Here is a 27972-nt window from a genome sequence, read left to right as displayed (position 1 = left end):
GAGCTTTACATTAATAATTTGTCACTAGATTGTAATGTATTGAGTCACTTGGACTGACATGGGTTCTGGGTTGCAGCTTGCTGTTAAGAGCAAAATCTTGTCCCTTAAAAAAGAATCCTTAAAAAACATTCTTTTACAAGTATGACATCATCTGGTACTGTGGAAAGTTTAGTGCATTTGTCTTCCCTGCCACAAGGTAAACATAAATCAGACTGTGTTTTGATAGAGTTGCTCACTGAAACAAATTCTTAATAAAAGAATAAACATGGAAGCAATTCGTCTGTACCCTCCAAATTCCTCAGTGAAGCCTTCCTAGAAACACAGCTTGGAAGGAAACTGATGGGGTGGACGGGGGATACCGCTTGTTAGTAAGATTGACAAATGAGGAGAGGTGTGCTGAAGTTAATTCTGTTTCCCAAAAAGTAAATTAGATTCCCACTTAACTTCTATTTTGCCAGTGAAGCTAATCTAAACCAGGCAAGTCTTTGCTTTAGAAGCTGAAGCACTAATGCAACGTGAAAAGCTCCGTCCATTAGCTCAGATGTGTGTCATCTGGTCTTGCTGGTTGCAGTATCGTCCTGAATTTAGCTATTGTCAACCCTGTATATTTATAAATACCTTTATTAATCTTCTTCTCTGCCTACCCTTTCTCCCCTTCCAGAAAAAACCCACCATGAGAAACAAACCACCTTGTAACAGGTCCAAATTCAAGTGCACTGTTCTATCCAGAATAAATTTTGTATAGGCTTTGCCCAGATTTCATTCTGTTTTGCGATCTGTCTTGCCCAACCAGAAGAATACATTTAAATAACACTTGATAAATGAATACTTATGACAAATGCCAAGTGCTTAAGAGGAGTATCCATGGAGGAAGCATAGAAGAGTCTTGACCAGTTTGATCCACAGTTCCGAGTTATTGATCCCAAAAACTAAATTGACTACTGAGCAGTGTTTAGATTTGAAATTGTGGTCATTGAGAAAGAAGAGAGAAGTGGCTGTTCTTTATGGAAGAGGAGTTAGTCTAACACAACTTTAGCACCGAGTTGTACTTCTTATACTGGTTTCTGCAGAAACTTTAGCTTTAAAACTTCAACTGTTCCATAAACAAACTTGGAATACTTGCAAGAGTGTTGTTTTTCCCATCTAAAGGTGGGAGAGCTTGAATACAGATTAATGATTTGCCACTGGTGCAGAAGTCCACATCAGGGCTAAGAGTGGACTTGAAATTTCGGGCTTTCCTGGAAGTGTGCTAGCTTTTATGCATTCTATTGTGCTTGTGTGAAAAATGAGTACAATGAAACTATCTCTCCTCCCCAGTGGAGCTGCAGTGTTTCCTGTGTATTGATAACAAGGCAAAGCATCTATAATAAATTCCAGGAATCTTATTTCAACTGTTCTGCACACAGTGATTACAGAACAAGGAGAGAAAATTGTGGTAGCAATGAATGCCTTGTCACTGTCTGAAAGCTGACTTGACTTGTGTGTGCCTTTCCTGCCTGGCATTGTATGGACTGAGCTGAGTTCCCAGTGAGTTTGATGCACATGTGGTCTCCTACAAAAATGACTTTGGCTGCAAAGAAGAATATGCAGTGTTCATCTCAACTTCATGCCCATCCAGGGCTGTTTTCGAAAAGACAACTCTGCAGTGTTAGATGTCTGCTTTTATTCTGTACTGTTAGAGAAAACATACGTTCATCTCACATTTCATTGCCTGCCTGTCTGCTGCTGCTCCCCTTAGCTTGTTTTACCATGCTGAATGAGTAACACAGTTTTTTGCCTGTGCAGACTGGGATAGGTATCCAAAATAGCTGGTCTGGAACCATGATGGGAAAAGGGGAAGGCTGTTACTTGAGATTTGCTGGTACGCTTTGTATTTCCTCACCTGTGAGAGTGCCCAGTGCAGGTGCTACAGACCCTCCAAGGTGTCCTTTGTACCATTCCCATGCACTTGTGAGCTCTCACAGCTCTGGCATAGCAGTGTCAGACCTTCAGTACTATGGTGTGACTGCCAAATCAGCATGAATCCTGCTTCACCTGTGCCTTTGTGAGATCTGGTGGTATGCTTCCAGCCATACCTCGCAGTACTGAGACCTTTCAGAAAAAGCATATGTATGGGGGGATATGGGATGGGATGGAGGGAAAGAGGGGGGAGGGTTGTTTAAACTGTCTCCAAATAAGGATTTGCTTCTGCTGTCTGTGGGTAATATTGATTTAACATATTTTTGCTACAACTCAATTTAGACTTTACTCTCATCCAGCTGTGGGAGCTCTGGTTTGCAGTTGCCTGTGCAATTAATCCTTTTGTGCATTTCTCTCATTGTATGCTTAGTGTCAACTCTCACCTAGCATATCACATGCGGAAAAAATCCAGAAACCTGCCTTGTTTTCATTTTCTCTGTTGTATGTACATATCAGTGTGGGTATTTTAAAAACAAAAACATCCATGAAAACAATGTTATACTGTTAAACTTCTGTCCCTCCCTCCTTAGCCTTCTCCCAACACCCTTCCATCCTTCCTAAGCCTGTTAAAGGCATATATAATCATTTGGCTTTCCTGGCTTACTGCCATATTTATTACATGAACAGCAATGCACAACAGCACCTGTGAGCTTATAAAGGTCTTATTCATCTGATGGGCTTGTGCAGCACTCAGCACAGAGATGAGGAATACATACAAAGGGAGCTGGAGGAAATACTGAATGCCTGCTTATGGAAGAAAATACAAGGAGCAGGAGGTAGAGTGAGGGGATTTTTTTGAGTTGAGGCCTCTTTGTGTCCTTTCTACTGATTGATGATGGCAAGCACTCACCCCAGCTGCCACTCAACTCACTCTCATATGTGCGCAGATTCTTGCTTATAGATCATGCTTCTCTGGACGTACACATAAAAGGTGTCAGCTCTTACTGATATCCTGTGCCTTCTGGGAAGAGACTGTCCTCCTGCTGCCGTGTGTGCTCAAGAGAGGGGCAGTGGAATACAATTTCTGACTGTGCACACAGTCACACTTGTGCATCAACAGTCAAAAAGGACAGTAATATTTGTGTTTTCTTCTTTCTTTTTTGGGATGTAAGTAGAGGATCATATACACAGGGAAGATAGTTTATTGAAGCTTTCTGTTCCTTGAGGTATGCACACACACCTGCACAGGTTTACCTTAAAGTTTAATATTCTTTATACTGAATTAATAAAATAATTACAAGTTTTTGTTGGTAATTTTGAGAAATGTTGTTGCATTTTCTTTGTCAGTCCTGTGATACCTCCCTTCCTATCCCAGGCTCAGGCCAGTCACACTTTTGGGTTAAACCCTCAGCAGAAGAGGAAACACTAGTCAGGACAGCAAGTTAGGTGGGTAGTATAAAGGTTGTAGAGTTTCTCAAGAAGCAGTTATGGTTTTGTTTTTCCTTAAACATAAATTACGTTATTTTTTTCCATTGAAGTTTGTGGAACTATGTTGCTGTAAAATCCTATTAAGAAAGTTCATACTTGAACACCGGCTTCTGGTTTTAGTGGGGTTTTCTGTGTCTTTCCTAAGATTGTTTTCCTATTGGTACGTCAGTAACAAAGACATGCATTTGAAATCTCATGTAGTGTGAGAAGCTTTAAAGGTGTTTTCCACTTGATAAGCTCTGTTTTTGAGAACATAACGTGTTTATTACAGGTTACCAGATTGCATCACTCAATTTTCTCAAAAAAGCGATCAATTTCTTATAATGAAATAGCATTGAAAAAACATTCAAGTGTTTCTTAATATAGCGGCCCTTAGCCTATCAGTTGACTTTTTTTTCTGGTAATGTCTATTTGCACAGTGTCTAAGTGCTGAAGTATATTTTCCTGGTGTTATGGTGTGCATGAAATATAACTCAGAAAAAGTGCAGTGCTCCTTCTATTAAGGCTTAATATAAGACCTAAGCTCTACTTAGAGTTTAATGTAAGCCCTGTTTTGATGGGTTGAAGTAGGATACCTGCTGACTCTTTGCAAAGCGATGGATTTCACGTCTACAGTCTGGTTTGCAATTGATGTTAATAAGGGGATGTTAAAAAGGGAAAGCAGTCAGCGTGAAGACAACTGTGGAAGCCCCACTTTTGACTGGAAACTATAATAGGTGTGGTGCTCTAAGTTTGACATGGCTTTTTTATAGCTTGTGAAATACTGGAATGGGTAGGCCTGTCAAAAAATAAATGGAGGCATGTTGTCAGCTTTCCACTGCTTATTGGGCTGTCCTGCAATAAACAACAGTAAGCAAGGCAAAGGTGGGTGACAGGCTAAGTCTGGAAAGGGGGCTCCCGAGACACTGAGCCCAGTCCCCTGTGATTGTGTGCACCTGTTTTACCCCCTGAGCCTTTTCATAAACTGATAAAGCTTTAAAGCTCTACCTTAATAGGTGATTTTGACTCTCCTGTGTGAATAAGCTCAGTAACATATGTCCTTGTCTTCATACCTCAGAAGTCATTATTTGAGGAATTTCTTTTAGGAGGCCAGTAAGAGATGTTGTTAGGAAAGAGATAAAGGAACCAAAAATATCAGCTTGATGGCCAGGTTTTGGGAAAACTTTTGCAGAGGTCTAGAGGGGTAGGTGGCTTACTTATATCTATGAGAACAGGAAAAAAGAAAAGATGGGAGGGCTGATGTCTTCAGTAGAATAGAAAGGAGACACAAAAAGATACTAAGTAAAAGATGTAGGAAAGAGTCATGTGATGTTTCAATCCACAAAAACAAAGATGAGAAGATTTAAATATTTAATTCTGTTTGCAGAATATAAATATTGTGTTAAAGGAGAAGGTCTTTATAATTCACTGATTGCAACTGAAAAGTCAGGGAGAGCCTTATGAAAGCTAAACACTGCACAGAAGGCAGCAGTGCTGAGGAGTTTGTGTGATACAGCGACAACCAGACGATACAGAAAGCAAACATATGTTGTGCTGCTCAGTGCTCACAGGCCGGCTTCTTGCCTGAAGAACAGGCCAGGGTCTGCATGCATATGGTTAAGACTTTGAAATATCATTGACAATGGTGAAGGAAACATATCTGGATCCCCTATGGCACTTTTGTAGAGTGGTCCACTATGGCACCAAAGTGAAGTGTGTGCACCCCAAGGGATGTGTGAGAAAATCCGTCAGAGTGCAGGAAAAAAATATTTTTGTACCATTAATTAAAAAAAAAAGGTTACTACTTCTTTATTTCATCCTCTCTTAATTTCTACTTTTACATATGCCTTGTAATATATATAATTTATTAGTACAGTAGTACATGGATTTAACTTATAAGTACATACACATATACTGGGGGTGGGTGCTTAAATAAATGTTTTACTGTTAGAGTTGCACAACCAAAAAGGTTTGGAGATCACTGCTCTATGGAGCCTATAGAAACAGACAAGTAGCAAATTAATTGATAAAATACACTATGTCAAATTGGACAATGCATTTCTTAATGCAAATCTACGGTGTGCTGTGGACATTACTGCTCTGAAAGTCTTGTGCAGTGGTGTTCATCCATCAGAGAAGGTCAGAGCTAAAAGGGCTTCTTCGTATTGATTTGGAATGTGGCTGAGCATGCAGTTGTTACAGTTTAGTCCAATCCAGCTTGCTTGATCGGCAGCTAAATGTGAGCAGTTGTGAACCCAATCTGCCTCTTCCCTAGGAAAGGGAAATGAATGGAAGAGACTTGTGGGTTGGAAGCTAAAACTAAAACAGCTTTAATGAAACAACTAATAATAATAATGAAAATACTATTAATAAAATAATAAAATATATACAAAATTGCCCCCACCCCCTGTTGATGACTACATCACCACTGATGCTGCAGAGCAGGCACAGGGTTGGACTCAGCAGCAGATGGGAGCTGGACCCAGGAACTGGATTCAGTAACACACAGATCTAGGATCCTGGGCAAAAAGACAGATGAGGTACATATTAGACATTGGCCATCAAAGAAGAGAGCTTGACCTCTGTGATCCTTTAGCTTTATACCAAGTATGATATGTATGGAATAGAATTCTCTGTCGGTCAGCATTGGGTCATGTCTGCTCCTCCCTGCAGGTGTGATCCTTTTTCGCCTCTTTCACTTATGGCATTCCATCACCTTGAAGATGACCTTCATCTCCGTAGAAACAGATGTAAACATTGGCCTTTCTGCATACCAATGCCCCATTGTTTTGGTGATAGTCATAAATTTTAGGTGTTATCACTTCTAGAGACAGACACTGTCCAAAAACATGCAGTTAATTTTCAGAAAATGAAGTTACTTCAATGAGGCTCAGCTGAAAAGTTAGAGAACTGATTCTACTTCAGCTCAACCAGGACAGCAGTGAGCCTGGAGTGTCAGTGTTACCAATTTCTACATCTAGCTAAAGCATTTACAAAGGAGAGGACGTTGGGAACAAGATCAGTGTTGTTGTAGTGTTATTTATGTGCTTCACCCTCTGTCACACTCAAGCCCATACAGCAAGGGCAAAATCCTTTATTGCCTTTATCCTCAAGCTTTGCTGCTGCTTTCCCAGAGTCAGGTTTTGTCAGCACTTCTCATGTTCTGCAATACTTTTTATTCCAGCAGTAACGCCAATTAACACAACTATATCAAATGAGATTACTTGCAGAGTGGGTCTGATCCAAAACCCACTGAGGTCAGCTGAGGAACTCCCATGGTCTTCAGCACATTTGGGATAAGGTCCAGGATAAAGAGCTTGTTGAAATGGGGTGGTTGAATGAGTCTCTAGCTCTTTTAAATAGATTGATTCAGCTCTGCTAATAGTTTTTTCCAACTGGAAAAAAATAGATAACAGCATGTTTGCGTACGGGCTGTGCTCTCCTCCTTTCTCTCTCCCTCCTCCCTGCATGCACATGTATTTAGCACAGAGGCAGACGCGTGGTTGTGTCAACTAACTGACATGAAGCAGCATATCTCTGATAAAACTGGGACTCTGTTTGATGTAGTTGCAGTCAAATGTGCTTGATTTGAATAAAAGATTTTTTGAAATCTATTTTTATGCAGATTTTAAAGCCTGTAAAGTAACGATTCAATAAGACAGCTATTAACACTTCAATCTTTCTGATACCCAGAATACAAGAAAGAGATGGATGAGATCTGGCTGGTGTAGATTTAGCCGGCCTTTTCGTGCTTGGGTTAAGTTAACCCTGGTTTATATGCTGAGTTTCATGTTTGAGTAGTTCCGGATTTTTGCAAATGTGAGGTTCAACTACGTTAAAGTCTGCTTAGGTGTACTGAGATGTGCACAATGATATTTCTTGACTGCATCCTTCCTTCATTTCCACATTTATATTTCTCTGATAGCATCTGTTTTTCAATCAAATCACACAATAACTTTCACTGTCCTCATGTTTTCTCTATATTTATTGATCACAGCAGGCTTGATTAATGAGCTTCAATTTCTGTCATTAGTGCAGGCCACGGAAGCTCTGTGTCCAATTATTTAAAAGAAATTCTACAGAAAACACTCCCATTATATATTTTAGAAATGAATGTTCTGTTTTTCATGTAAGGTCTCAGGATAAATTACATACACACTAAATCTTCTGTTTATTTTGCTTGCCCTTTTCAGGATACGATCTTAGTTATACTTACTGAGAGTTTCCTGTGTACAAATGCATGGCACTATTGTGTGTGTAACATTCACATATTTACAATTACTACATGTTCAGACTGAGTAATTACACGTGACAGTGCAGATAATTAGGAATTTGTGTAGGCACATACTTGGTAAAACTATACAGATAGTTGTGCGTCTCAGCTGTGTGAAAATTGTGGCCCCACTCTTCTGTTTACAGCTTTTGAAAGCTAAAGGAATTTTATACACAGAACAGGTAGGGCAAACCCAAGAGTTTAGTTGTTGCCTTGCAAGACAGAGAGCAGATGTGCAGCATTCTGCTTCTTGCTGACTCTACATTTCTTGGGGCTGACCCGTAGGTCTGTCTGACAGTGAGATGGGACACCCTGTTCCCTTTGCTGTCTTGAAGCCCTGGCCCCCTTTCTAAGATGCACACTTAACAAATCCATCATTGTTTGTCTCATCCTTCCTCTCTTCTGTTTTCTGCTCCTATATACTGTTCTTTCTTCCTTGCGTTACTAGTGCAGATGCAAACTTTTTCAGCTGGGTTTTTCCGTCATCTTAACTCTTCTGATCTTTGTAGTCAAAACTTCTTTTCTCTGTTTTCCTCAGGTGTTGTATTTGGACACTTACACCTGCATAATGTGACAATTTCTTTTTTTCTTTAGAAAAGAAATAAGTGGCTGAAACTTCCTTTTGTTTCTTGAGAATTTGTAGGTGATGGCTGGTTAAGATAGAGCCCCTTTATCTGAGTAGCTAATATAGATTTAGGAGTTTTGTCTTTTGTCACCCAAGTTTGAAATATGTGGCTGCAGGCAGCAAATCCAAACTCTCATTTATAATGAGGGAAAACACTGAAATATGTCTCTAATAAGTGAGGACAATGCGATGTGGAATATGCAGCCTCTAGGTTACTTGGGATTTTTTTTAGTTAAATCTAGAAAAGCTTGTTTAGTATAAGAGCTCTGTAAGGTGAGAGTTGTGGAGTATCAGTTGTGTACAGAACTGTTGTTGTGCTGCTTGAACAGAAACAAGACCACGGCCAATTCACTGGCAAGGTTCATAAGCCTGAGCTGCTAACATGAGTGCTGTAATTACTGTGTACTCGGGGTGCCTGGGCTGCCTCAGCTCACATACCAACCTTCATAAGCCCAATATTATCTTTAAAAACAAACAAAAACTACCACATGCTTGCACCATTTTAGAGATGCACAACCTATTCTATCACCAGCCTTAACTTGTAGTGGAACAATAGGAACCACCGTAGCCTCGGATGACTGGTCTGAGGATGTTTCATAAGGTCTCTGAGTCATCTCCTGTCTATTTATTTTAATGTTTCAGCAACCAGGTGCAGGCAAGTAAGAGACTCATCTGCCCTTTTTGCCAGCATGCCAGCAGCTATAACTGTAAAACCCTCTTTCTTTGCCTAAGATCAGTCACAAGCATTTCACATAACCCAGTCCCAAAATTTTGTCCCAACACCATGTACTGACATAAAACTTTTCCTTTTCTTTCATTTTTCTCTTTCCTTTTCAAATCCCGGTTTCTAACATCACAAGTCAGTCTCTCACTGCTTTGCTGCATAAGAAGAAAAGCTATCATAAGATACATGTGAAAACCTATGCCAGTAGTCAAGCAACAAGAGGCAAACAGTGCACGCACAAAAAAGGGTTATGCTCTGCTGTAAAATAACAATTCTGTTCAAATAAACCTGTTTCAGAATCAAAAAGGCAACTGTTATTCTACCTCTGATCTGTCAGGAGAGAAAAGTAATAGCACAACTTTAATTTTCAGGAGGTTTAAGCCTACAGGTGTCTTGCCCGTAGTAGTAAGTTGCAGGTGCTTTGTATGTTGCTGATGGAATAATTAAGCCTGCCTGCCACTCTCACAGTGGTAAACTAGTGCAGGCAGAGCTGCCAAAATATATGTGGTCTCCTCTAGATATTCATGTTTTGAAGTTGAGAGTATACCTTATGAGGTCTAGTGTTTAGGAGGGGGCTAGAATACTGACCTGTTTCTTAGTTTACATTGAAGAAGAGACTTGGTTGGAAGTTTGCTATGTTAATATGTAGCAAGTGCTCTGCTTATTTGAGAATGTGTTTGCATGTGCTGGCTTTGAAATGGTAGGAATTGCACCTTTTTTTCTTCTTTCCTTAATAGATGCTTTAAGTTACTGGCAGTTACTGTAAGTTGTAAACCATTCTTTGCAGCTGTTCATGCATCCACATGTCTTCATCTCTCTGTACATGCAGAGGGCTGCACAAAATCCTCTAATGATGTTTTGCTATAGTTGTAAGGTTCAAAATGGTGACTATATTGTGTCTCTGTCTGTGATTGTGTCCTTCAATGACAGATGTTTCCCCTATGCATGTGTAAAAGAGTTTCTTTTAATTATGATGATTTTTTTTTTTTTTTTAAAGTGGACTTTTGGGATGATTGGTTTCCCAAATAGGCTTTATTTGGCATGAGGAAGGGAGGTGTTTCTCTTCACAGAGATCTTTGTGGTATCTTTAGATACAAGGCTTCACGCTCTAAAATATGTTTAATGAAACTCTGTGGTAGGGTAAGGTGCTAAAATAAAAGCCAAGAGCTAGATTCTAGTAAACCTTTCAATACAGAAAAGCCAAAACATGTCTGGGACTGTTTGGATAATCGCTAGCTAGCTTAGTATCTTTGCTTAGGCATTTAAAGAGGCAAAGTGTTCAGATAAGCTGTGGGCAATTTCTAACCAAAGCCCTTTTGTTGCTGTCTTTAGGTGTGTGACTATATTGGTGTGGAAGGGGCCGGTTCTGTGACTTTGTCACTGACTTCACTGACTTGTATTGGTAGCAGAAATCCCTCTCTGATGCAAGAGAAGGAAAAATAGTCTCTCTTCCATTGATAGCAAAGAACAATTAAACCAATAGTTAATCACTTGCTTATTTATAGACCAGAATGAGTTACACTTCCATCTAGTTTTACTTCCTGTGTATTCAGGCTGTGTATTTTCCTTTAAACTTTGTAGGGAAAAGTGCTATGTGGTGTGGGCTTTTGTTTAATTGTCTTTCTTTTGGGTTTTTTTTTGGTTTGTTTTTTTTTTTTTTTACTTTGAGAAAAAGAAAAAGGGCATTAGGAGAGGAGAGGAGATTTTTTTCTGAAAGGTACAGTGGGTCTACTAGCTTCCCTGGTAAACTGCTGTAGTCTTTACATGCCCTCCATCCCGAAAAATGTCATCTGAATTCAGGTTTATATTTCTGTAATGTCTGTATCCAGCTCTGTGAGTGTTTTTGCTTTGGCAGGGAGGATGGAAAGCTTCTTGCAGTCAGAGCTAATTCCTGTGTAAGTATTTGTAGGTAGCTGTCAAGGCACCTCTCAACTTTCTGTTTAATATGCTGCACTAAATGAGCTCCTTCAGCTTCCCACTTAAAAGTTTGTTTTATTTTATTTTGTCTTCCCACCCTTAGAGCTCTTTCTACAAGCGTCCTTTGAGCTCCACCCAAGTACTCCCACGCCTTTCCTGAACTGCAGTGGGACAGGACAGTGCATAACAGTTTTCTTACCTATGCTCTACACCTTGTTTCTTAACTTCTGCCTAGTAGCCCATTTTTATACTCCTGGGGATTATATCGGTGCTTCTAGTCCCACCAGCAAAGCTTCCAGTGCTAATAAAAGGGATGACCAAGGACATGTCTGTGACCTTTCCAAGCAGAGCTTGGAAGTATGATCTGTGTTTCTGCTTCCTAGATGTACCATCAGGCTGCCAGATGAATTCACTTCCCTATTCTTTAGCTGCAGCCTGTCCTTTTTTTGCCCAGTGCTATCTTACCCATCTTTGTGTCAGTGGTTAACTTTGCCAGGAAAGAGCTTTAGAGCCTCTGTGTGTAAGGGAAACATTTCACATACTGACTGAGTTGGCCTAATAGCTCACAGCTTCCAAAAATGGTATGTCCACCAGTTGCTGATGCTGACTCTGGTACTTATTTGGCCCCTCAGTGGATCTATCCACTATTCCCTCTCCTTATAGATAGGAAACCGTCAGCAAAATAAATTGATTTCTCCTGAGCTAGTTGGCTGGTTTAGGGGCTGTATCAGCTCAGGCATTAGGGATTAGGTGAACACAGAGAAAGCAGCAAGAGGGAATATGTGGAGGTGGGTGGTAGAGGGGGAAAGGAACCACTTTTTTCAAGAGCAGTGTGCTCTCACATTGTCTCAGCTGCCTTCTGTAGCCCTGCTTTAATAGATGACCTGCTGGCTGGAGTTTACTCCTATAAATGGCATGGCCAGGATGGCTTTGTCATAGTTCAGGTGAGCAGGACCATTGCTGGCAGTTGTGATATCCAACTGCTATCAAACAGCTGCCAGGACAGATTTCCAACTAGGAAGTCCCATGACCACTCTAATGGCTCTAGGGCAGCAGGATGCCAGAGAGACCTGTGGACACATTCCTTAGCACAGAAAATCTGGATCAGATTGAAGTGAATATAACTAATGATTCTGTTTATTGGTGAATAAGAAGCTATCCCTGTAAATCCTCCTGGTAAGAGTGTCTCTGATTAATACCTCATGGTTATCAGCCACATTTTTTGGCCAAGCATTAAGCCAACTTTTAGCTTGTTTAGTTTGGTGTCACATTAACTCCTCATATAGTGTGAGGTCTTTTAGACAAGAAGTTACATGGTCTGCTGGTTCTAGCACAATGAATAATAGCCAAGTATATACTATTGAAAGAGTTGTATTTATCAACCATACCTATGTCCCTGCCAAAAAAACCCATCTCAATATGAAAGGCTTGTTTGACAATACTGAAAGTCACTAATTACATTTTTTTCGCCTCTCCTTAAACTCCTTTTTGACAGCATCCTGAATTAATAGTTCCGCTATTTTAGGTAAGGATGATGTCAGGCTAATTGACTTATCATTACTTTTGGTTTCCTCTTGTCTGTTTATATTTTGGGACTGTGCTGGCAATCCTTCAAATGCTCTGAGTCATACTAGTGTTCGAGGTTTTGTTAAAAATCGGTATTGTGTTAATACAGAGCATCTTAGCCATTTTGTTAGGCGTATGTTATATGATGCTACTTAATTTTGAAAACCTTCAGCAGGATGCTGTCTCATCTTTTCCTCAGTTACAGATTGCACCATTTCTGTTGCATAAGCTTAAGCAATGCTTTTTAAAGTGTTGGCTACACACTGATACCTATGGATGCAAAAGTTAAACCAATCAAGTCTTCTAGATTGCTTCAGGTAGAGAGCCGCTCCATTCCTTCATCACATAACTTCAGTTTTCCTCTTTCTTCTTCCAAGAATCCTTGAGGCTTGTTATCTTTTTCTATTTTGTCCTGAGGACAGAGAAATTGTTACAGGTGAGTGTATTTACACCAGCTTGCAAGTCCCTAAGTTAATGTGGTAGTCATGGGTAGGTTGTGGCCCTTTGCATGGATTTGAAGTAAAAGCAGTTGAGAAGGGCTAGATTTTCCAGAAGAAAGCTCAAGCAGTAGAAAAGGACAAAACTAAGGTGTGGAACCATAGCATAGAAAATCTTCAGCCTTGCATGTTAGGCTTTGCTCGAGTGTTGTTCAGTGGGGGAACTTCCCACGGAGGAGGAAAACGGTGCTTTCTGTAGGAGGCTGGTGTGAATGCTTGATAGCAGAGTGTCACCTTAACTCACCTCTGCTGCAGATGCATCTTTAAGGAATAGATGCAAATGAAAAATGGATGCTTAGTGTGATTAAAAGCATGATGTACAGAACCCCTTGTGGAAAATTAACAGTATCCAAAACACGCAAAATTGTTAGATGATAATTTTATTCTATAGGGGAATGAACAGAGTTAGAGTTTGTGTGTGTATGAACATGAATATCTGTGTATATATGCATTAATGTGCATATATGGATGCATACATAAATATAGAAGAATGATTTCCTAAAGGATTTGACAGTGCCTTAGCTGGAGTTGGCTGTTCATAGTGTAGTGATAAAGTGAGTAGCTAAAGCAGCCAGTATAGGAATGCATCACCTTAACTGGGCCTTTACATTTGCAAAATTGTAGAGTTGTTTAAATTGGAAAAGACCTTTAAGATCATCAGGTCCAACTGTAAGCGTAGCACTGCCAAGTTCCCCACTAAATCATGTCCCTAAGCATCACAACCACTGTTTCACTTACCACTTGGGGGAGACATTAAAATTAAAGCTCATCTTCACAGCTTTGGTACTGACCAGTGAGGATCACCTTTTTTCCAGATTGCCATGTTTTGCACATGATAGATGAGATTCGTGCGCTGCTGCGCTTTATTTGGTTTGAGTGGGTTGTGCTGAAGCTTTTGTGAGTGTCTTTTTTGTATTCCTCCAATTCAAAGGTTTCTATCCGTTGCTTTTTTTGCCATGATTAGATCTTCTAGTCTAACTTCACTTAGGACAGGCAGTAAACTGAAACTCCCTAGTGGTAAGTAAAATTATTTGTCTTCAGGCCTCCGGATGCATGTCATATGATTACTTCCTTGGAGACAAACTAGAGCTGGAAATAATAATGCAAATCTGTAGGGAACCTTAACAGAAATTATCATTGTTTTAGCACAAGAAATGCACAAATCTAACTGTAATGATTCAGTTTAATTGCTTCAAAGTCTCTTTTTTATACGTGGCTCAAGGTAGTCTTGAGGATCCTGCATGCCCTCCCCAGTACGTAACTTCTCTGAGACTTTGGCTGACCATCCCTATCCTTTCTCTCAACAAAAGCTCTTCATTCCTGCCAGTATTTCTGTAGTCATTCATTGGTCTTATTCTCTTCTGCTCTCCATCCCAATTCTGTTGTCAGTACTTCTCTTTTTATCAACTTCTTAAGCTCTTTCAAAGCCTCTCTGTATCAGAATCTAGTTTCTTTGTTCTGCCTCTGGAAAATATTACTGGTCTACACCCAGGCACTTATAGAGAGGGTGAAGAAAACTGGCTTACCTGGGTGTCAGCTGCCCTATTGCCTCTCTGAAGGTAAATGACTCAGTAGTGTTACCTCCCTGGGGAATTGAAGTTCATTGTAGTAGTTAAAAAGTAATCAAATGACAGTGCACAGACTTCCCTCCACTTTAGGGGACCTCATGATGATAATTTATTTATCATTTTGGTTCCAGCAGGAACTATGAAACCTTGTCAAAGATCAGGGCTCTACTGCGCACATGAAGGCTGTGCGATGTAATGGAAAGATGGTCACTGTCCTAGTGAATTTGCAGTTGAGGCGTTGAAGCGTTTTGCTTTCGTGTGCCAGGAGCGTTTGAGACTGTTTTACTGAAGGAGAGAGGATGAGCTGGGACAGGGGTGCAATAGCAGGTCCTTTGAGACATGCTGTGAGGTGGGTCTTTAACGGATTCATACGGCCCATTACTCGTGCAACACTGTTAGATGTTAAAAACCCAAGAGTCAAAGCAGTAGGCAACAATAATGGACATTCCTTTGTGAGCAGGGACCAATGATTACAAATTGCATCCAGGAGCCTGCCAGATAAACAGTTTGAGGAAGAACATGACTGATAAAAGAGCAAAGATGCTTCATTAAAATTAGTTCTTCCTGTCATGTGTGCAGCTGCTTCACAGAGAGGAGGGCTGTGGCTGTGTGGATTATGGAAGATCCAGACAAGCAGGCAGCAGAGTAAGCTGTCATGTGCTATGACACCGAGTAATGTAAATCAACTGTGTTCCAGGAAAGCCATTTCCATGTCAGCCTCTATGTGAAAATTATCTGACTTGAACAAGGGTTTCTTTATAAAGTTAAGAGAATTATTCTGAAAGATTGGAATTTGTCTGTGTCATGCAGAAATGGCCAGAATGGACTTCAAAGTGCAGAAGTGCAGTCTGAAGATGAGATAATCTGCAAAAAGCACTTTTTCTTTTTATAACCAGCAACCCAGAGAGGAACATGTCAGCTTAAAAAGTGTACTTCTCTCTGAATGGTCCAACCTGATGTTTTACAAGTAATGTGCAGTGTTAATGCATTTTTTGGTGATTAAAGAAGGAAAATACGTATCAGTCCATTCTGCTCTGGGTTTGACACTTTGTGTATACCCAGTGCTGCTATTCCTGCATGTAGTTGGTTGCTCAGTCTCCTTAGGGCTTGAACGAGTGATTCAGAGCTCCAGGAAACCCCAGTTGCTTTTATTTTGCTTTTAATCTGGATGGCACTTGGGAACAACGCTTCAGCCCACTTTTTTTTCAGGCAGTATTTCAAGTTCAGAGATTCTCCCTGAAGTTTGCTTCCTGCAATCCTTTCATCCAGTCTGTTTGAAATTCTGCTTTTCCGTTGGCTTTGTTTGGCATCTATCCAAGCACCTTCTGTTTTGTAGTAGGTATCAGCCTTTTGTTAGTGGCCCACAATAGTTTTCTCAGGCTGGTGATGGTGACTGACTGCTCAAGGACACTGAAAGGTGGTGGAAATAATTTCACTGCTCTTCTTGTCTCATGCCAATGGTTCCTAATGGGTTTTCTGCTAGTGCTGGGGTAAGAGGTAAGAGTTATACATATTCCTTGCTCTACCTAGTTTCTGTTACAAAATGAATTCACATTGTGAAAAGGTCTGAGTTCCTCTTTCCTGTTAGCTCAACTCTTGTCAGTCTGTAGGTAGTCAAGAAGTCATGAATAAGGTGCGGAGGAAAAGAGAAGGCCGAGTTTATTTTCAGTAATTCCACAAGCCTTTGAACTCCACTTCTTTGCTTCCACTCACTGTTCATGTGTGCAGGAGCTTTGAGGTTAGAAGGATTTCTCTTCTTCCCCTCAGGAACGTTTTTCCTTGGTGACCATAGTGCTTTGCTGCTTTTCGTGAAGGGAGCTCTCTGGACACCCTTCACTTGAATCCTAGTGCTATTAAATCATGCAGTAAAACAGAGCTCCGGACTCGCACTGCTTTGATTCATGTATGGTAACTTCTCTTGTTTAATTCTGGGTTTTTGCAGCAGTCACCAGTGCTTTTTCATGATGTAGCAGGTTGTCATTTGTTCCCTGGAGCATTCTCACTCCAGTGAGTCCTTCTATGCTGCTTCATGTGGCTGGTTCAGCCACCTGTCAGGACATGGGAACAGTCCTCCAAGGTGTTTGTGCCTCCTTTGTACCTAAATGGTGTGAAAATGAAATGTGTGTGTGAAGTGTAATTTAATAATTTGTAGTGGGTTTGTTTGTTTAGAGGAATGGTGGAAAGTAAGAGAAACAGGGGAGTGAAAATCTGAGCAAGGAAAGAAAAATAAAGGCATACATTCGTTTTGTGGTATCAAGAGTACTCCCACAAGTCATGGGGAGTAGGCAGAGTCTTCAGTATTAATTTCAAGTTTATCACAGGCTATCTGGTATGTACAGTATTATGTACATCTTTCCTGTAATTAAGGGTCAGACAACGTTGCCATTGTCACCCCACTACTGTAATGGATTAGAACTTGCATAAAATTACTAGCTATGAGCTGAGATTTTATATGTGCTTTCAGACTGAGAGCCAGCACTTCCTTTACTTTCAATCTGGCATACTTAGTTATGGGTGGGTCTGAGAGCATCACAAAATAAGGTGATTCTGTGATGCTCTCGTTATACAAATCTATTTTCAATTGCCTATTGCTTTATCAAACTCTAAGCAGTTGGGCTTGAAGTTTTCCATGTCTAGTGTCTGCCATAGATGCAGTTATTACAAAATTTCCATTAAAATAAGCTCCATAATTTCTGAGAAAAAGGCTAAAGAAAAATATTTTGTTTTATTTTGGAGATGTTTCTGTTTTGTTTTCTTTTTATTGCTCTTTAGAGGTGGTTTGATTTTTATACAGGCTTTGACATAGGAGTTCCAAATTTTGTGAGAGGAGGTGTTTTTTGTCAATGGATGTACTTTTTGCCTTTCTCATGCAAATTTGGGCAAATTGTAAGTCTGAAAAAAATGCAGTTGGCACACGTTCCCTGGAATCTCTTATGTTTATATAATGTTTTAGGATAATATTTCTGTTTCTGTCTTTGCTAAGTATATTCTCACCCCTCGTCAGTGCTGAGGACTGACCAGGCAGCAAGTTCCTAAGAGAAGTTCAGCTTGCTGCAATTACAGGGACTGAGGAAACGTTTCTGTAATGCATCTCCCATGTAATAGCACCAATGAGACTTGGGCATGGGAACTGCAAGCAGGGAGCCTGTCTTGCCTCTCCACCAGCTCTCGACTCACCTACCACCTGTGTGCAGCACTGCTTGGGAGGGGAGAAAGGTTGTGTGCTGTGGGTGTTGAAGTGGTAAGAAGAGAGATGACTGGTACAAGCAGTCCTGGGATAAATCACTGCATGGAGAATGGTGAATGGCTGATACAAACCAGTATGGGACTGGATTGGGGAGCTCTTAATGGGAGATGAAGAGAGGCGGGGTGAGGGGAGCAGTGCAGGTCTGCTCAAATGAGAAAGGGCTGGGAGTGGCACCAGGACTGTGGATGAGGAAGAGTGAGGATGTGGCAGTGCTGCCACAAGAGCAAACGAGTGTTTATTGGTGGGGTGTCAGCACCCAGCAAGGAGCCTAGCATTTGGGTTCAGGAACTCCTCAATTTTACTTTTCTTCCTCTGTGAGGAAATATTAGAGACACCCTCCGGCAGGCTGTGCTTTGCAGCTCCCTTGCGTGATAGACAACCTGCTTATTCTGTCAGCTCTGCCATTAGCTCACTTGGCAAAGGTCTCAGCCATACTCCTAGGGTCTTTTGATGACCCCTGGGGATGTAAAATGATGCAATGTGATGGATTTTTAATGAGCTTTTAGAAAAACTGAGAATTTGCACAGAAAACTGCATTAAAGGCACATTAATGAGGTTGTAAGGTCAAGCATACATGAGTTAGGAAGTGCCAGAACAAAGCTAGCCTCTGGACCATTAACTCGGGCTCTTTGTACACAATGAAATGATCTTCAGTGCTCTGATTACATCTGTCTCTGGTCTACAGGACCTCTGCCACGTTCATTGCGTTGGATGGATCATGGCCCCTTGATGTTAACTTAAAAATAAATAAATGAAATAATTATTTTGTGTGCTGTCTAATCATGAGGGCTTTCTGTATTTATCCAGAACTGTGTAAAGGAAAGTGCATTGTCCCTGCAATCTGTCGAAACTGCTTATTTGAGTCTACAAGTGGGAAAGATGCCTGGAGGTTTGCTCCAGTAACTCTCTGTCTATGCTTTGGTGTGGGCCGTCCTGCCATATGTACGCTGACAGGCTGGTCTCAAAAAGGGAAAGTAGGACTGTGTTCTACAACTCTCCTTCAGTCAAGGAAGACATTTCGGGCCCCAAAAGCACTGGGAGGTGTTGAGCCTTTTGAAGCTTTCCCTGGCAAGGTTGCGACTCCATGCAGCCCTTGTGCCATCTGGTTCTTAATAGCACCAAGCAGCTCTCTTTGTAGTGTTGCTGTTGAGAAATGTGGTGCAGGACGTGAACTCTAAAACCAGTTCCCTGGCAGCAAGAGACGTCATCAAGTTGTCTCATAGACCAGAACTGCATGGATTAAAAAATGAAAGGCAGCTAGAGTACGTATGCATGAGGGGGAATACAACTTGGCTTTGCCTGCATAGCATGTCACTACTTGATATATATGCATTAGATAACATTTAATGTTAGATAACAATTCAGAAATGCAGCCAACATAGCGCTTCAAGACCTTTTTGACCTTATGAAATAATGGGCCAGTGGCCTAGTGAGTATCTTCTTTATGGCAATGAAAAGTCAGAATGGTGAGGCTCCCAAGCAGAATTTCCTCCCTCGATTTTAACATGAAACTGCACCCCTCATCCATACCATTATTCCTGGTATGTAGGAATGATTGAGATGCATACATAAACAGGTGCCATGTTTTCTGCAAATGTAGTTGCATAACTGGGATATCAACTTGCATGACAATTAGGAAGACTAATTAAGCTGAAACTTCATGTCCTTTTAATTATGCAATTAAGATGTCCAATTACAAAATGTCTGTGTGAATAAAAAGGGGGAACAGTAAATTGGTCCTTAAGAAAAGTATGGTACCAGTGGTCCTAGGGAGAGAAAGGAAGGCTCTGCCTGTGGTTAAGGCTGTGGGGCTGTGACATGAGAACCTAGCTCAGCTATCGGCTCTGACCCAGGCTTCCTGCAGACATCATGTATGGCCTCACATATGCACCAGACCTCAAATCTGCTATGGACAGTCCTCTTGGTGAGGAGACCGCACTTTGCACCCACACAGGTTGGAGGGCCTAGCTCCTTTCCTAAAGGATGTATATTGCTAGAAGGACACAACAGACTCTCCTGCTGTTGACCTCCATCATTTTATTTAAAGGTGTTGGGCCAACAACGAAGGGCTGAAGCTGTGGATTTATGACTCTTCTTCTTTTGCTCTTTATTTGGAAAAGTCACTGCCCAGTGTGAAGGGGCTGCACTCTGAGTGACGTGATGAAATATTGTCATTGGCCTGCTGTACGGACCATCTGTCTCTCCCAGGGCTACTCTGGAGCATGGTGAAGCATGTTGATTTTCTGTATGGGCTTTTTAATTTAATTGGCTTTGATTCACTGCTGTTTTGTTTTTTTTAAATCAAAGTAACCCCCAAAAGTTTAAACACACTGTGACAACCTGCAGCCTTATTACAACCAGTCCCTTGAGCCTCTCAGATCTCTTGCGATAAGTGATGTTAAAAAACTTGTTCTGCAGACCAGAACAGTAAGAATTAAAAAAAAAGATTGTTAATAGATAGATTAGGTATAAATTTAATAGGGGCCATATAATTTGGCCTTTCCTGCACATCATTCCTGGTGCATTAGCAAATGTTTCAATGAAGTAATAATAATAATCCTATGGTGATTTAGGTTTTGCAGCTGGAAAACATCTGCCCCTGTGGAGGCAGATGGTGCAAATGTGTGTAATGTCTATCTTGTCCATTTATGTAAAAATTAAATGCTGGGAGTGCGTGCAAGTGATTAAGGAGAGTAAGTGTTACGTGGAAGTTCTCATTAGCTCTGAAACTAGTATTACAGCCCTACAAATTCATAGTTAAAAAGTAGAGATTTGTTGAGCTTGAAAATTAATTTGTAGTACTCAAATAGCCTTATTTCAAACTTGTCAAAGTCTCTCTTGAAGCTCACCTATAGAATCTACAGAAATTATACTTGTGGATATTTTGTGTATTTTTCATTTTTCTGGAACAGTAATAATTCCTTACTCTGAGCCTGGTATTCTGCACAACCAAGCGTATTTCCTTTTGGCAAACCCCTCCATTCTCACCTGGGGTACAGCTAGGTAAAAGTAAAGGCCAATTTGGTAACCTTTGTTGACATGTTAGTCAACATCTTAGTCATAAGAGGGATTTACTTCATTTTTTGCTGTTCTGCTTTGTGAGAGTGCTTCAAGACCTACCTGTCTTTCGGGGCTGGACAGCTGATTTAAGTTTCTGTTTTCTTTTAGCGAGTACACTTTCTGGAGGTCATAAACAGAGGTAGTTGTATCTATCTGAGGTGGTATTCACTTTGGCTGCAATACTCGCCTACTTGCAAGAACCCTTGATTCTGCATGTTCCTCTATCGGAATTGGATCAGATAATGATTTTCTATCTTAAACGTCCTGAGCATCAGACCAGAGGGAATACTTGTATGATGCCAGCCCTCCAGTGACCCTGCTGCAGTATTCATAATGCAAAACTTCCCTGGGAAGACTAAGAGCAGAAAGTCTAACACTGTAGCCAGCCCAGGGATGATATCAGTGGTTCGGTGAGATTGGGCTGTCCAGGCAGCGCTCCAGGCAATATTTTTATATTGAAATGCTGAGGAGGCTACTGTTATTTTGTATATTAGCAATACTTTGTGAGCAAAATACAAAATACAACCCAATGTTGACTGGGATCTGTTATGGGTATAGGTAAATAGACACATATAGGTGAAAGTGCATGATGATTTTTTTTTTTTTTTTTTTTTGGGCAGGAATGATTCCCATTATCTCAGAAAAATACTTTGTTTTCCCACACAGTCTTCCCAAATAACACCTCCCTGCTCCCAACAATGAGATTAAGTAACATCACATTTTTATCTCTGAGTGTCCTAGTTTACAGCTTTTAGATATTATTAGGTTGTGCAGTACTTGGATGTAGAAGGAATAATGCGCTTTCTCTCTTGAGAAATATTTGGGGTAATTTCAATGGTCTGTTGAACTATATGATGCAGAATTGGCAACTCTGTAATGCTATCTGCTACACAAACTGATTGCACTTAATAGTAGACTGTATAGTATTTCTTCTTGCAGTATGGATCAGTACTGACCTGGATGGGCAGGTGACTAATTCTGTTGATTATATATCCATTGTAATTTAATTTAGTTATCTGTTGATTTTAACTCTTTATTTTTTTTTCTTTTCATTATGTTTTGTGGAGAGAATTTCCTATTTCAGAGAGCTTAAATCTGCTATGCTGACCTACAAGAATGTATTTAGCACGTTAACTTTCTTTTAACAGTTGTTTAATATATACAGAGAGCATCTAGCTCTGAGAGGCCATTTGAACACCTTCAAAGAATTATTGAATTGTTTATTGACCTATTTCATTACTGCTGTTCCTCTGGTTCCTTTTGATGCCTTGTCACTTTGTTCAAAATATAATGCCAGCGTTCTAAATTAATAGTTGTGCAGGAAGCCCTACATGTGTAAATATTAGGGTATGTTTCTCCTTTGAGTAGGAATGTGCTAGGTTGTCCAGTAAATATTGCTGTCATCAGAGTTTTATCTTTTTTTCGAGCCACTCCCTTTGCACAAAGACTCCTTCCTCTCTTCCGCTTAAGAAAACTGAAGTGTCTGAAGTTTTATCTTCTATGTTTTATAGAAGACTAATCTCTTATTCTGCCATAGGAAGCTCACAGACTAGTTCCCTGCAAAGGGAAATAAATCTGATTAATTTTCCTTCATTCTCTTTAATCTTTTCCATGTGTGTCTCTTACATTTGTTAAATTCAGGAATTAAAAGTGCCTTTTTATTATTAATTTATTTAATCACTTTTTGAAGTTTTCTAAGCTTCTGGAACAAACAATATTCCATGGCAAGTACTCCTATAGTATTGATTACTTGGAAAAGTGCATAATTCTTAATGCTTCGACCTCAATATTCAATTGTAGGTTTTATTATTTTTTTTTTAATAGTGAATAATATTATGTACTTACTTTCTCTAAGTCATGCAGGATTTTAAATGTATTTGTCATATCCTGCATCAGTTGCTTCTTTTTTCAGTATTGAGATTATAGCCTGTCTGCTTAATTCTTGCATAGAAATTATTCCATTTCTTTGGTCATTTTGGTCACCTCTCAGCATCTCTTGTATTTCTAGATTTTGCATTTGAATTGTCTCTTCTAGTCCATTAACCGGTCATCTACCTGTAATGTGCACCCATAGCAACAGCAGGAGGTCACTTGATGTCATATTAATTTTTGTGATAAATTAATACGGAAGTATGTTAGGTGGGAGAGTGAGAAGACTTCCGGCTGGCATTAAGGCAGAATCAGGACTGTTTTATTTAGCTGTGCAGCTTCTCCAGACTGCCTACAAGACAACTCTGTCTGTTTGCACTCTTCTAGCTTCTAGCCCACCTGCCCTTCCCTGCAACAAAACCCAGCCACTGTATTTCCCCCTGTGCTTAGAACACAGATCGGAAAGTCACTGGCCAAGTGTGTATGTCGTGGTGGTACTGAGTAGCCAAATCACATAAATTAGCCTGTTCAAGTTATCAGTTGCTTCTGGCTGAAAAGACAAAGGGTTTTGCCATGAAGCTGTCAGATTTGTGCATTCCTGGTGTTCGTTATGTGTTATACAGGATAATTGTTTATTTATTTATTTTTTAAAATAAATTCCTTCCTCATTCTCCCCACCCAAAATGATGGGAATGAGCTGAAATATTGCAGAGGTGGGGGGAGAAAAGGCTCTTTAAATAATATTTAAGGTTGCAGAATATAAGCAATTAGAAATGGCCAAAGTCAAGATTACCTGTGCAACGTTAGATCTTCCTTCTTTTGGCAAGCAGCATCATCAGTCTCTAAGCGCTTGCATACTGTTTTATTCTGCAAAACTGCAGTTATTTCAACAATACCAGAAATATTGTGAAGTCAGAGGGTAGAGATAGATGTGTTTATTGATGAGATTTCTTTTTTTTTTTTTCTTTTTCCTGATGGCTCTGCCCTTTGGTTGTTATATTTCAGTGCGTAGCCTGACAATGTCACTTCTATTTCCCATCTTATTATAGATCATGTTTCCTTACCTTTTGAAAACCTACTTCGAATGTAACTGAGTAAAAAGCGTCAAAGAAAGCCATGTTAGGAGGGGGAAAAAGGAAAGCAGCTCCTCAGCTGTATGGAGTTGCCAGTAACATTCAGAAGCTGACAAAAATAAACTGTTCGTCTAAGCATAAATAGTCTTCCGAATCTGTGTGTTTCTTGTCATGTGAAACTGGGGGCACTGTACTCACTATTTTTGTTCCTTTTAAAATATTTGGTGATCACTTCATTCACTTTGTGTAGCGGAGGGCTCTGATACAGTTACGTTTCACTTTGCAGTACATGAAGATGAGGAGTCTATAGAGTGAAATTAAGAGTTAACTGTAGCCCAGCCTGGTGTTTTGTCATCTGCCAAGTATTTTAAAGTGCAAACAGCCAGGATAAAATGCTGCAAAACTGATGAGTTTCCATTGAGATAGATTTTCATACTTCCCACTGTTTACATACAGAACATGAGGAATTTGCTATGAAACAAAGACACTAAAGGAAGATTACAAACAGCAGCAAAAAAAAAAAAAAAAAATCCTCCTTTTGCGGATGTATCATGTAGGCTCTCTGTAGTTTTGAAGTTAAAACATTTTTTTCCTGAAGTGTATTAGCTTCTTCAATAAGGTAAAACTTAATTTTTTTTCAAAGCGGTTAAGTAGCTGAAAAGACAGTAATATGTATAAAATGTGTAATAAATGTCAACTTCTGTGCCTTTATTCTGCAATACTCTGTTGTACTGAAATACTACCCTTGCACAGACAGAAGACACATCATTTCTATTGAGAGGGTTTGTGTTTGTGGAGGTTTGTGCTGCTCCATAAAAAGAACATTGTTGCTATTTAAAAATGATCTAATCTGTATCTTCTGATTACTATTTTTGTAAAATGCCTTCACAAAAGATGACCGATTAAAAGAATATGTACTGTGCTGCAGGAAATCTAAGAAAATGGAAGTATAAAAAGCTACTTACTTGATACTTAAGTCCCATTTTCTTAATTTTATATATTTCATTACACAACATCTCTCTTTCCTTTCTCTCCAGCTGGAGGAGTGTTTTCTGACACCAACTCTTCTCATCCCCTGTCCTCCCTGACCCCAAAGAACTGTGTACTGTTTGCCCGTTAGGTTAAACTAGAATATCCCTGCCTGTATGACATAGGGCATTTCAGATGAGGCACATTTTGATTATTGGACCTGAAGGTGGAGAGGTCTAAGTCTTATCAATGGGTTAGCATAGTCTTCAGAGTCAACATAGCTGTCAACAGTATACTGGGATTAAGAGGGAGTCAGCCTGTCGAGATCTAAGGGCACTGCTTCTGCTGTTTCTCTGTTATGCCATTCAGTTAACTTGCAGACCTGATAGACTAAAGTAGATGATATTGAAACCCCTACACTATTATTAGTCACAGTTTTTATTTTGGGCTATATTTAATTTGCTCCCCAGGCCTAAACAGTCTTGCTGTACTTGGGGTTCAAAGCTGAAGGACTGCTTATAGTTAAGACCTGCCCTGGTAAGTGGTAAAGGATTGGAGCAGAGCTTCAAGTTCAGTTTCCTCTCAAAAAAAAAAGTGTGCCTGCATGTGCCAAAACTGCCCCAGACATGGAGCTATCATGCAGTGGGAAAGCTTTAAATCTATACTATTGCTCTGAGCTAAGGTGTTAATATAGTCACACCCTTTATTAATCTTAAAGCTATCTTGCCCTCCTGGTGATAGTATTAAGCATGATAGTATTCAGTATTATTGTGGTTTTGACTAATCAAAGCTGCTGTTAGCTCTTGTGCTTTCAGGTTTCACTGAGGCCCACTGACTTAAATCCATTGTTTGTATTAATAAAGGGGAGGGGTTGGGTTTTTCTTTCTTCTTTTTTTTCTAGTATTGTCCCTGTCAACTTACCACAGTTTCATCCAAAACAAGGGATGCATGAAGCTTTCCAGTCTGGCTTTTGTTTCCCTGTACTGTACTTCTTTATCTCTTGTTTATTTTGCTGATGGCAGCTGTAAAATGACTTAATCAGCATATCTGGCCCAAATACTCGGCTTGACTGGAACATACTGACAGTGTCTTGGCTCATGCACAACTGAAACTAGTTTGAATTCTTGTTCTGTGATCTGTATAGGTAGCGGTGATGAAGAAGAAAATGCTAGTGTGAAGATCTGTCTTATTCCTTTCCCAGCTGTGCCACAGTTGTCAAACTACCAATGCCTGTTTTGACCTCCTTTGTAGCCTCATGTAGCTTTGGAGAGTCACTTCTGACTTACAACACCCTCTGTGGGAAGAGGACCAGCTATTTCCACTGCTGCACTCACAGGCCTGTGTTTTGAGTCCCTTCTTTTGCCCTCTTTGAAGCACCAATGTGTTGCGTTCGTTTCTGTGACCTGAGGAGCTGCTGAGCAATGTCACTGTATTGGCGGTTCTGTTTGGCCAACGCAGAAAACATCTTCTCTCTCTCTGAATCCAGGGAAATCAATTTAACTAATTATTATGGAAAGTCCTATCATGACAAGATCTAAAATTAACTTACTACCTTATTTTTTCCAGGTACTCCACTTCTGCATTCTCTAAACTAAGTAAAGTAGGAATCCGACATCCTCCACCTCTTCCTTTCATTGGAAACCTGCTCTTTTTCCGTGAGGTAAGATATGAGTGTCTTTGTATTCACCAAAAGTTATGGGAAGACTGCAAAGGAGGTAGAAGGAAGTGAAGATAATCCTGCACCTCAGTGGTACCATATCTTTGAGCGTGTACTTCTGGAAAAAATAAACAAACTCAGCTTTTTGAGGGAATAAGTAGAAGCAGTTGTGTGCAAGCAGCTCTAGTTCAGGGTAAAATAAACGTGAGACAAAGAAAACGTGTAAGCTCCTGCAGTTAATTACTTGAGCTTTTCCAAGAAAGTTCACGCCCTCAGTGAAACATACTTAGTTATGTGAATAGAGCAGATTATGTTAACTAGCCCCAACTGGTTTGCTCTGAGTAGTTTTGGCTCCTCTGACCTTTCTGTTCGTGCTTTTTCTGATTGTAGATGTTCATTTTAAAGCTTGTAACATTGCTTACACCTCAGCAGTAACTTGAATTAGGCACCGCTGAACACTGTTGCTCTGTACGCAAAATATTGGCACTGGGAGGAGGAAGGAAATATTGGGATTCTGCATCCAAATTTTGTTCCGTTATTTTTCTCGCCCATCCCCTTTCATTAGATTCCTAATGCTGTGATTTTTTTGTTCCTTGCTTAATCTCAATAATGCTTTTGAGGGTCTAATGATGAGAAGCTGTCATTCCTCTTGTTGGATCTTACAGTAAAATCTCTCTAGTATATGTCTCTTGTAGTCCAGCAACTTTTCAGGAAATCTGGGCCAACTCCAGCTGCTGTCCAGTTTCCCCTTTTAAGTGCATGGTCATCAATATCCACACTGAGATTTGAATTATTAATGAGAATATAGTGCCTCTTACCTTGGTCTTCATGGTGATTGTTCTGTCAATATCTGAATCATTATTGGCTAAAACCCATTTAAATACCAGTTTTACATGTAACATCTGATTTCATTTAGAAAATAGCATAAAAGGTAAACTTGATCCACTCTTGATTAATTTGAACTGGAATTGATAGAGTGACTTTAACATACAGGGGATGCTCGTAGCGTGGAGTACAGTCCATTCACCCTCATTCTTCTGGTTTCAGTTCAGCTGGATGGCATGAAGCTACTTGTTCTGTAGCAATTTGGTGACAAAATCCCATTATCATTAGTTACCTGCTAACACTTGCTGTAGGAAAGGGTGCTAGAGAATAAGTTATTTTGATATGTTGTGGACAGGCTTGCCCTGTACCAGCAGACAAGAGGAAAGTTTTTGCAAACCATTATCTGTGATCTGCTAGGCAAATTTCATTACCAGAATTCTATTCATTAAAGCAGGCTAATGAAGAAAAGATAAACTTGATTTTACTGACTTTAGGAAAAAAAAAATTAAAGATAGCTGAGAAATTGCTTGGAGTACCAAGAAATACTAATTTGAAACAGATTTGAGTGATGCAAAACCATAAGCCCCACCAGACTCTATGTTCAGCACCACAACATTTCACTGTCTGTTTTCTCTACAGTCCTATTGCTGCCAGTAGGAACAGGCAGGGATGAGTCCACACACTTTGTAATTTTTCTTCTCTTATATATCTTGCTTTGTTTTCTGGATCTGCTCTT

The 27972-nt window shown here is 40.0% G+C and overlaps 1 protein-coding gene across 4 annotated transcripts in view; it reads left to right on the top strand.

Moving 5' to 3' along the window:
• Window positions 1-27972, top strand: part of TBXAS1 (thromboxane A synthase 1) — a 243142-nt gene that overhangs the window by 38457 nt on the left and 176713 nt on the right. For all 4 annotated transcript variants that reach the window (XM_054086768.1, XM_054086793.1, XM_054086766.1 and 1 more), the window contains one exon: window positions 26321-26414. In XM_054086768.1, coding sequence (XP_053942743.1) covers window positions 26321-26414 — 94 coding nt within the window. The remainder of the gene's footprint in view (window positions 1-26320; window positions 26415-27972) is intronic.

Source organism: Cuculus canorus, chromosome 1, assembly GCF_017976375.1.
Source record: "Cuculus canorus isolate bCucCan1 chromosome 1, bCucCan1.pri, whole genome shotgun sequence".
Lineage (NCBI taxonomy): Eukaryota > Metazoa > Chordata > Aves > Cuculiformes > Cuculidae > Cuculus > Cuculus canorus.
The sequence above is the reverse complement of the archived record's forward strand: the minus strand, read 5'-3'. Positions and strand labels throughout refer to the sequence as shown.